The sequence below is a fragment of the Atta colombica genome, unplaced genomic scaffold (assembly GCF_001594045.1).
Source record: "Atta colombica isolate Treedump-2 unplaced genomic scaffold, Acol1.0 scaffold135, whole genome shotgun sequence".
NCBI lineage: Eukaryota > Metazoa > Arthropoda > Insecta > Hymenoptera > Formicidae > Atta > Atta colombica.
Genome location: NW_017259223.1, coordinates 2,175,237 through 2,186,754, shown reverse-complemented (window position 1 = coordinate 2,186,754; position 11,518 = coordinate 2,175,237). Strand labels below are relative to the sequence as shown.

General features: G+C 30.0%; 1 protein-coding gene across 1 annotated transcript in view; it reads left to right on the top strand.

Annotated features, from left to right (window-relative positions):
• LOC108684499 (guanine nucleotide exchange factor MSS4 homolog) overlaps nucleotides 1-1,817 on the top strand; it is an 8,746-nt gene extending 6,929 nt beyond the window's left edge. The window contains exon 2 of the mRNA XM_018188846.1: nucleotides 1,567-1,817. Within this exon, the coding sequence (XP_018044335.1) occupies nucleotides 1,567-1,800 (234 nt within the window). The 3' untranslated portion in view covers nucleotides 1,801-1,817. The remainder of the gene's footprint in view (nucleotides 1-1,566) is intronic.
• The last annotated feature ends 9,701 nt before the right edge of the window (nucleotides 1,818-11,518 follow it).

Genomic DNA, 11,518 nt, shown 5'->3' with positions numbered 1-11,518 from the left:
AACTTTTTATAAAATAATAAATTTATATATTAAATAATAGTTTTAAATTTTGTCTCATTTCTCAAAAAAAGAGTACAATGGAAAGTAAGAATATACTGTTTTTGAACCTCAAATAGATTACATGTACTTTCGAGCGTCGTCTACAATATACACCAGCCGTAAAGGTTATAGATACATCGAGAATAAACTAGTTTTTCGGTAAGAAATGGGTGATGGATCAACGTCACATTGATGCTGATTCAGCGTCACTTGACGTCAAATTGATATTAATTAATTACACGTCGATGCAGACTAATAGATTTCAACCATTTCGCTTACGGACTTATTATATATATATATATATATATATATATATATATATATATGCATGCCCTATTACATCCCAGCTACAAGTGATTGATCGATCAATATCGAATTAACGTCGATTTGATGTTGATCAACCATTTTTGGCTGGACTAAAACACCAGCTTACTCCCGATGTGTCTACAGCCTCTACTGCTACTATTCATTGCAGACAACGTTTTAAAAGAATATGATTAGTAATCCTAATTTAATGTATTATAAGTTTTGAAATTGTACAGTTTTTAAAGTTTTGTTTAAAAAATTGTTATATTTTAATAGATTAATATAATAATAATTTATTTCAGTGATAACATTGTTTGACACAAAATGACTTTTTTCTAATATCGGAAAGTCATTTTTTATAATTTTTGGATGCTGAATATGAATGCGTTTTTCAAATTTTTTATCATATTTTGCAATTCAGTTTGCAAAAAAGACAATATTTATGTATTTTGATATATTATAACTGCAATATATAACATTTTGAAGAAGTTTTTTTTGCAATTAAAATTAAGTATGTTGTTAGGACTCAGTTATCAAAAGGATTTTTTAATGTCGGCTACTTTTAATAACATAATCATAGTTTAATATTGAGTCTACGGAAAAGCTGTGGATTAAAGATTGATGTGATTTCAAAAATAGTTTTCAACTATATTCATTTAAATTTAGACGTTTTTCAGACCGTTATATACAAATCCAATGTCAAAATTGACAAATTCAAAACGATAAATTCAATATGGCTGATGTTAAAATCTGAAAAACATCTGAATTGTTGCAAAATGTATAGGTGTCTCATGATTTTGAATGGTCCAAAGAAATTATTAATTTAACTAAACATAAATGGAAAATATATTTAATAAATCGTCAATGACCTAATAATAATTCACTTTTTTGTAACGAACATATATTTAACAATGAATATCTTATTAATCATAGTTGACATTAACAAATCTTTTTGAGGATTAAAAGTCCTAACAACAAGTTTCATTTTAATTCTAATAAATTTTTCTAGTATGTCACATATATCATAATTATAATATGACATATTAAACAGTCATAACATATTAAAACAGTCCTTTTGCAACTTTAAATGTAAATTTATCAAAATTGTGATGCATTAAACAATTTGTATTCAGTATCTAAAAAACTATAGGAAATGATTAGTTTCATTCTGATATTTTTTTTTGTTAAATAATATAATAAATATAAACATTTTTATTGCAGTTTGCATTACCTTATATCCATAGCAAAGCAGAGGACAAAGCTAATCAGTCAGAAACAATATCTGCTTATTGGTTAATAGAAGATATGTATACTTTCGAAAATATTGGTGTGTCACACACAGTAGGCAATGTCAAGTACCTAGCTTGTGCCGATTGTGAGAGAGGTCCAGTGGGATGGCATGATTTGTCCACTAAAAAATCATACGTTGCATCATGTAGAGTAAAATACGAATGAACAGAGATCTTATTATTAAAATAGTTTTATAATTTTCTATAATATACATAAATACATATGTGTATCCATATACACATATACACATATATATAAAACACAAGAGTATAGAAAGATACGCAGATATAAAATAATAAATTTATGAAACTGTGTATTTTATGTATCTGTATAAAAAGTTTCTTTCATTTAGATTTTTAGATTTTATTCAAATAATTTTTTTTTTTTTTTTTTTTTTTTTTTAATGACTAAATAATAAAGTAATTATTTAGTCATTTAATCATATGTGCGTGCGTGCGTGCGTGCGTGCGTATGTGTGTGCGTGTGTGTAAAAAATGTAATTAACGTTACTGATATTATCTTATAAACTAAAATTCTGTTTATTTTTTATGCAACCTCAGAAATCATGTCAATACACAAGACTAATAATTTAATAAAAAATAAGGTACAATTTTACTTAATAATACAATATTACTATGTGTTAAAACAGTTAATTAATTAGATAATTAATCTTCATTCGAATGTAACGATACAATATTTAATAAATTCTATTTACAATTAAAAATTTGTTTACTTAAAAATGCATTTGTGTGACTAGTTATGTTATTATTAATAAAAGAGGTAAAAAAAGACGCTAAGAATACATGCTCATAAAAAAAAATTATTTTAAATTATAAAATCTAAATGGTACTTTTATTGTAACAAATTGAAAAGTAAAATCCAAGTACTATTTTTATTATTTATTTAACTTTAATGGTATATATCATTTGTATAAAAGATTTGATATCCACAACTGACACCAAATAAAATTCTATGCCAAATTAAATAAAGCATGTAATCCAAGTGATGCTATCTTTAACTTTTATATAATGAAACTTAAGTATGTAGTTTTGTATATTCCTATTGAAGGACTTTCCTATTCTAATCCAAATGTCTTTAAAGGCCATTGCACATAAAAGTTGTAATCGTAAAACCATAAAAAGCGATAAATTGATTGGCTACGAAGTAAATCACGTGACTGTTCTTGTATGTCTCCCGATCGATCATAAGAATAAGGCGTTAATTGCAATTTTTTAATGGGACGAAAACTTGTGCTTGCATCTATGACGATGCGATCACAATATAAGAAATAAGGAATTAGAGATAAAGAACAACAATTCCAACCTTAGAAACCATATATTCCAGTATCTGATCTGTTGAAATTTTTATTCTTAATTCCTTATTCCTTCTATTGTGCTTGCACCTTGATTGTGGCACCTTTGAAATTTCATTCGTGTTGCTTCTGCGTAGAGAACGCGACAATGCTTAGCCCCAATACAGTAGGCAATCATTTCATTGTTTTTTACGGTCTTTATGATTACGACTACAACTTTTATGTGCAATAGCCTTAGAGGGCCACACATCTTCCACAACAGTAACCAAGACATACCATAAGAATTAGCCAATTAGAATTAAGAGTTTAAAATTTATTATTTTAAAATTTATTATCTTACGGATACTGTTACGGAATTTTGTCTTCGGCAACTCTTAATTCTTTTTAAAAGAATTACAAATCATTCAAAGATTGATTTTCAATCAAAGTAATAATAGTTATTTAATTTTCCTTCATAATATTGATTGCGTTCAGCATACTCAGCTACTAAGCGTAAAGTCATTAGATTTATAAAGTACTGCTACTAGACTCTAGTGAGAGTCGAGATACAAAACCAAAAGGATGTTTCAGTTTTATCGGAAATGGCTAATAATTCTTATTTTTCTTTAATAAGTGACACGTGCCCTCAGAAAAATAAGAAGGGGGCCAAATTAATACAGCCAAAATTAGACTGGCGAAAATTATTTTAAGATAATAATTAACTCAGACCGAAGCGAAAAAACATCCGCCCCGGCGTCACCATCTTGACAAACGTGGTACTATACCTATAAAAATTCTCATTTATTCACATTTACTAACCATCACGGTTGATCGTCTTTCTTCTTTTTCTTCTTGTTAATTGTTGTCATCGACGAGATATTATTAAAGATGGTCAGCGCTTATTATAATTCGCGTGCCTGTTAAAATTTAAGTGATTAAGAGGATTCTAAAATAAAACTCGAACTCCAACAATGTCACCAGAGATCGCTGTTTTTCAGCGCATCGATAAGTCTTTTTGTATACTATCACATCAATCTTACATATCTCACAACCTATATACATGTAGTCGCACGTTCGTGTCAATTTTCATATAACAAATTTGCGATAAAGCGTCTAAATCTAATTCTAAGAACTCGACGTTATTTGTTCATACAAACTTTGTGGATTACTATTTTGTAAATACAGGTTACAAAACTTTCGTATCAAGCAAATGTCATGATTTGATAGTTTGAGACACCAAGTTACATTAAGAAATGATAAAAAATGTATCAATTCCGAAATTTTTGGTCGTTCTCGGCATAAACTCCATCTTACAAACACGTATTAATGCGTATACTTTAATCCTGGAAAACGATTTTCGAATCTGTGAAAGAGAAAAAAATATTTGTTATACAAAAATTATATGATTTAATACAGACGGCTTTAAGATTCTCTTAAGAATAAGAAACTAATAATACGGTACTAATTTCATGATTTATTAGTATTTTAGACATGTTTATATGTTTAAAACGTAATAATACTTGATAAAATACGATTTTATTATTTAAAAAATTGTGATTTTAATGTTATTATCCGAGTTTGATTATCAATAAAGATGATAACTGCAGAGAAAAAATTGTAATTTTTCGACAATGTATAAGATATTATAACATTAAAAGTATGCGTATTTATTTGTACAGGATTTATTATATAATAAAAATTCACGAATTTGAGATTCCTGAGTACTCAGTCAAGAACTCTGCGTTGACACAGAATCAAACGGCGGTTTGGCGAAACCGGTAGTCACACACATTCAAGCACGAGCCTATGTCCGTGTGTTTGCCTTCGGTGCGCCGAAAGGTAAACGAGACAACGAATTTCTTCTCACACTAGTCGCTTGTTTAAAGCAACCGAAAATATTTTCCCGGCAATCTTGGCCGCTCGGCGTCAATAAGGGGCAAGAGGCATTCTAAATAACATATAAGTTTTAAAATATAAAGAAGGCTTATGTAATATAAATAAAATTATATTAAGACTCAATATAAGGACTATGAGCCAAAAGAAAGTTTCTTTTGGCTCATAGCTCTTATATCGACATAATTTTATGTCGTATATTTTATTTATAAGTTTTAATAAATAGTGTACCCCTCCTATTAATCCAGGATAATATGAATAGAATTTAATTTCTTCAGCTTAACTGCCAGGAAGGAACTTGATTTATACTAAATTTCTTAATCATACTTCTAACATTCTTCTACACTGTGCAGAAAAACACTACCTAACTCTATCTACAATTTTCATTATGCAAATATCTTATTCTTAACTTTTTGTTTGTTCCTAAAGATCTGTGCTAATTCATACACTATCACAACGCCGAATATCACAGTATCGATTCCTCTCGCTTATAATGTACTATCTACACATCACAGCTTAACCATAACCCAATATATAAATATAAAATATATAAAATACATAGTATAATCTCTTACCATAATACAATGTAAAACACGTAAAAAAAACACAGCATTTCTAACCGTATATTTTACGTAACTAGACGTACTCTCGCTCTCCTTTATACAATACATTACTCTATGTTCGCTACCTCATTAGTTCTCTCTACAACAGTTCTATTTTTTCTAATAACAGTTCTCTTTTCTTTTCTCTCTTTAATTTACCTAAAATTTTACATTTTTCTGTATCTAATTCTTCGCTCTAAAGTTTTCTCTACATTTTCTCCCTATCTTTTCCTAGTTCCTTGAACAAACTACGCACTTTATGACATTTCTCTATATAATGTTCCTTAATGCAATCCATTCCTATTCCACAGAATACACAACTCTTATTCCTCCTCTAATCAGTATTTACTACCTTCTTCCATATTTCCGCATCTTACCGTCTCACTTCTTCACCTATTCCTCACCTATTTTTCTTTCCTTAAATAACTGGAACATCTATTCTCCATATCAAACTTCTTGTACCTTCGCAGTCCTCAGTTTACTGTCTTCTCACATCTCACTGTCTTTACACATCTCTTTCTCTTCTAATTATTTCTCTTTTAATCTCTTTTCATTATCTTCTCCTAGTTCCCTAGCATCGATCCTCCATCTATTTCTATTGTAAAATCTTTCTCTTTCTTTATCATATATTGGGTTGTCCGGAAAGTTCGTACCGGTTTTGAAGGAAAATTGAAATGCAGAAGATTTAAATTTTAGTATACATTTATTAAATTATATAGATGCCATTCTGTTCTACAATCTTTCTCCATCTTTCAGGCAACTTGAAAATTCCGTCCTTCCAGAATCTCTCAGATTTCTCAGCGAAAAACTTTTCTAAGTGATTTTTTTATCTCGACCAAAGAGTTGAAGCTTTTCCATTAAGGGAATTTTGTAATGATCGAAATAGATGGAAATCAGAGGGCGCGAGGTCTGATGAATATGGTGGATGGAGTAGAACATCCCAACCGAGCTCCAACAACTTGTCGAGTTATTAAAGACACATGAGATCACGCATTGTCCTGATGAAACACGACGCCCTTCGCTATTTCTGGACGTTTTTGTTCAATTGCTGTCTTCAATTCATCTAATTGGGAATAATACTTCTCTGAATTTATCGTCTCGTTTAGTAAAAGCTCATAATACAGGATCCCTTTCCAATCCCACCAGAGACAAAGCATGACCTTCTTTGGATGAAGACCGGCTTTTGGGATAGCTAGGTGGTTCATTCCGCTTTCTCCAAGATCTTTTTCGCTCAACATTATTGTAAATGATCCATTTTTCATCCCCCGTCACTACTTGCTTCAAAAATGGTGTCTCCTCGTTACGTTTATAGAGCAAGTCGCAAATGGAAATGCGATCTATCAGATTTTTCTCCATTAAATCATGGGGAACTCATACATCAAAACAATTTATGTAGCCAAGCTTCACAAAATGCTCGTGGATGGTGGATTTTGACATATTCAACATTTCTGCTAATTTATGTGTAATTTATGTGTATAGCATGGATTATTCTCGATCAATATTTTAATCTGATCTTCATCTGTGATGGAGGGCCTATCCGGTTCTTGAACTTCAAGGTTGAAATCACTAGCTTTAAACCTAGCAAACCACTTCCGCACAATTTTTTCAGTTACAGCACCTTTGCCATAAATAGCGCATATCTTGTTTGCCGCTTATGTGGCGTTTTTGCCTTTCCGGTAAAAGAAAAGCATTAAATGCCTAAAATGCACTTTATTTTCTTCCATATTCAAAGGCGTCTAAAACTGACAAAAATTAACGTATCGCAACCAAATTTTTTTCCAAGTATGTCTGAAGTACCGTCTTTTACGATATGTATGCATGTCATTTGTTTTCAATCGTTCTGATATTCAGACCTGTCTTTATGCCACCTATCAAAAATCGGCACGAACTTTCCGGACAACCCAATAGAACAGAATGGAACCTATATAATTTAATAAATGTATACTAAAATTTAAATCTTCTGCGTTTCAATTTTCCTTCAAAATCAGCACGAACTTTCTGGACAACCCAATAAAAAGGAAACACATTGTTATTAATTATATATAATAATGTTATTTGAGTATATTGTAACTGTACTTTGTCTGATTTGGTAGAGCGAAGATGTTGCTCTGTGCTTTTTTTCATTTAACTTACAATTATGAAGATCTTGAATTATTTATACGATATGCAAATGATGCGCTGAGAAGTGTATCCGCGTTGTCAGCAAACAGTGCATTTACGTCATATTGCCTATTATACACTGTGTTAACCATTATTATAAGCAAGTTCGAGGGCGTAGAAGAATAAGGAAAGTGTGTAAGTTTACAATTAGTCCTTTTTATGTATTCACAATTTTATGTTTTCACAATCACTATTGGGAATAGAAGAGCCGTTTTATTGAATACTTCCTTCCTGATGTGACCTCCACGATAACATTTTCTTACGCAGCGTTACAAATGTCCTCTAAAAATGTTGTTGATTGGACTAATTTCTATCAAGAAGTATATATAAATTTTGATTGTTCTATTTTCCTTTATTTGATTTTCCACGTGACTCTGCTTCCACCTTCCCCCCCCCCCTGCTACGGAGCGCACAACTTTCCACATGAAGCGACTCTCTTGATTAGATTAGAGTTAGGTTAGGTTAGGTTAGGTTACTCATGGGTATTATTAATTTAACCCAACCACTGTATTATGGTTTGGTTAGAGTTAGATTTCATCATAAGGATAATTCTATTAGCGTTGGATCGCTGATTGTGCGATGTAGTACGAAAATGTTAAAATTGTATCTTTGGAATCATTCGACGTACGTTTAATGATGAATCAACAATATTGTTTATGTTCAACTTAGATCAATGCATTGAATTAAAATTCGATCAATTGCTTGGTATCGTCGAGAAAGTCGATACAAAGTTTACACAATTCTCGAATATCGCATCCACTGTAACGAATGCTAAAGATGTACCAAATGTAATATGCGCTAACGATTACTTTGATAAAAAGCTCCTCAGATTGCGAACTGTTAGCTTTAATTTTTTGTGCGTAAGAAAAAATTATGTAAAAGAAATATAAATAAAAAAAATTGTTAATCTAAAAATTATGATATAATTTCTTCACACGTACATAAAATAGGGGGCTCGTGTCTCTTCTGTCTTTTTTTTATACAGAAGGGATCTTTTATGACTGTACTGTGTATGAAAAATTGAATAGAAAATAATTAAATATCAAGAACAACATAGAATCGATGTGATGGATCAGGTACATGGAAAAATGAAAGAAACAAACAGGGATTAAAAAATACAAAACCATTTTTTATTATTATTACATTGGTTTATATGTAGTATTAAAAATATTTAAAAAATGCAATTGGGCATCGAGCAATGACTCAGGTATCGATAGCTCGATCACATTGGTTCACACATTGGCTAAGATCAAGCATTTGGGCATCAGTAGCAGCGCTTTCTGAAAAAATGAACAAAAACTTGTTTATCACTGTTCGCTTTTAACAAAGAATAAAATGCATTAACACTAGTCATCATAAACGCATTTGTAAACAAAGAAGATATCATTTGATTTTTTTTGCGTTGGTAGTGACGTTGGCGACTTTGATGCTTTTTCTCCAAGCATTCCCAATATCTCGCTTTTTCCTTCAATAGTGGACTTAGCGGACTTGAAACGCTCGATCGATTTTCAACATATACATTTTTTTATTTTGTCTATGTCTTAACGTTCGTGAAGACTTACGATTGAATAAAAAAACCTTATAAACTCTCTCTCTCTCTCTCTCTCTCTCTCTCTCTCTCTCTCTCTCTCTCTCTGTGTGTGTGTGTGTGTGTGTGTGTGTGTGTGTGTGTTTTATATACTTGTTCAGTTTTTTTTAATTTATACAAATAGGACACAGGTGGAAATATTAAATAACATGGACTCCAACAGTATTTATCATCTATGGCTGCATGCGATTTGATAACATGTTTATGAATGGTATACATGTGTCCGATGTCCGCTAATCTCGTCATACACGATGTGCACAGAATTGAACCATCCGTTGTATAATAAAAATATATCGCGCATTGTTTCGTCAGCACGTTCAGTGTCATTATTTTCTGAGGATACACTTTTCTCTTAGTGTTTTCATTCTGATCACTATTATAGTCGCTATCCTCCGATAATGCGGATGTGTCCTCATTATTGTCCATTATTGCCTCAAAATTCACATCTTCGAATACTTCGTCGATGTTATTAGATCTTCTTCTAGTATATTATGAACATATGCGCAAAAATTTTTCATCACTTATTCAATATATTATACCTCAGAGCCATCTATGTTCTGACAACATTAGAACGATATCGCAAACATATGTTGAATACGTCGTCAAGATATTCAAGACGCGAATACTCTGTGAGGTATTTCTTCAGAATCTATTATGTCCGCGATTTCTCATCTCGTAGACTTTCGCAGAGAACTTCTAGTGATATACCGTAGTTATTCTGAAATGTATAAGTATGTCTTCACTATATCTCCAGTACGTCTCTACACACTAAGAGAAAAAAATGGTTAAAAGTAGAATCATACATCTATTACTACCTAAGATTTAAAATTAGTAGCAAAATTAGATTATTACGAAATCATATGATAAACATATTAATAATTTTAAACGAAATAATTGGTAATTGTGATTAAACAATCCCTTTTATGTAACAAAAAGATTATAGAGTTATATCTTAACGAAAAAAATAATTTTTTTGTTATTATTACTTTTGATTTTTTCAATTCAATTTATTATTTTCTATTTTGCGTACTTATATTCTGTCTTATTAACTATAATTAAATTATTGAAAAAAGCATCGCTTCGGAGAGATTTGAATACGAAGGGACCCTAGAACGGTAGTCTAATATATTTATGCTGAGCTAATCGCATGCTTGTGATCGAGTCATCGCCAACGTTACTTATACTTCCTACTGTAATCATTTTTAATTTCATGCCTCTGCTGACAATTTAATATTATTAATATTTGAGGAGATTATATGGAAACAATATGCTGGTATTTATTAACTTAGTTAAGAAATAATGCGATTATCTTCAGTCTCGAAAGATTGTGGTGAGCATGTTTCGTCTCACTGCGATCTGAGTGTTGCATGCTTTATTTTTGAGCATAAGTGTGATCGGCTTTGACTGTCATATAATTCTTATTCTTGCAGTTTTTTTTTAAGGAAAATGTTAAATTATTATATATATAAATATGGTCAAATATATTATTACTATATAGTATTGCCAAACATGGTGCAAATAATTATTGTATTTTTACAATTATTTTTTTCTTTTTAGTTTTTATAATACGTATAATAAATTTGTAGTTAGAAGTACAATCAAATGTGCTATTAATATAATCACACATACTATTTAAAAATGAATGATTTTTCCATTTTTGAAATTATATTTTTTATTGTTACCACATGTATATAATAAACGAATGTTGAAAAAATTGTTATATTTATTATAATTACGATTACAATTATCATACAAAAATAGTTATTTTATTTACCATACGTATATATTAATATTTTAAATTATCATAATTTATACAGTACAATTTTTGTCTGGTTTGATAGAACTATACATATAAGATTATTGTTACTAATCCAGCAAACGAGAATGGATTGAAATGAATTGAAATAGATTCAGATTTTCAGAAATATTGATTCATAAATGTTAAAATTAATGCTTTTTAATCCTGAATGCATTTTTATTCATTTATAGGAATTGCATGGAACATATATCTATGCCTTCAATCTAAAAATAATATTAGCTTTTTCTATGCACAACACATACATTGAATACTGTTCAATTCAAAATTTTGAATAGGAAATATAGTTTTTCAATCTAATTGCATCCAATTGAATCTAATTGAATTCAATTGGATCCAATTAAATTAAAAAAAAAAAGTATTCGCTATTTAAAATATAAGATAGAAAAAAATTTCAATCTATTTTAATCTATTCTCGTTTACTAGAAACATTATAACAATAATAACTATAAAAATGATACTCCTAATCATAATTATTGTACTATGCAATTATAATCACAAATACGATATACTTTTCTCTCAGTGCAGTATCT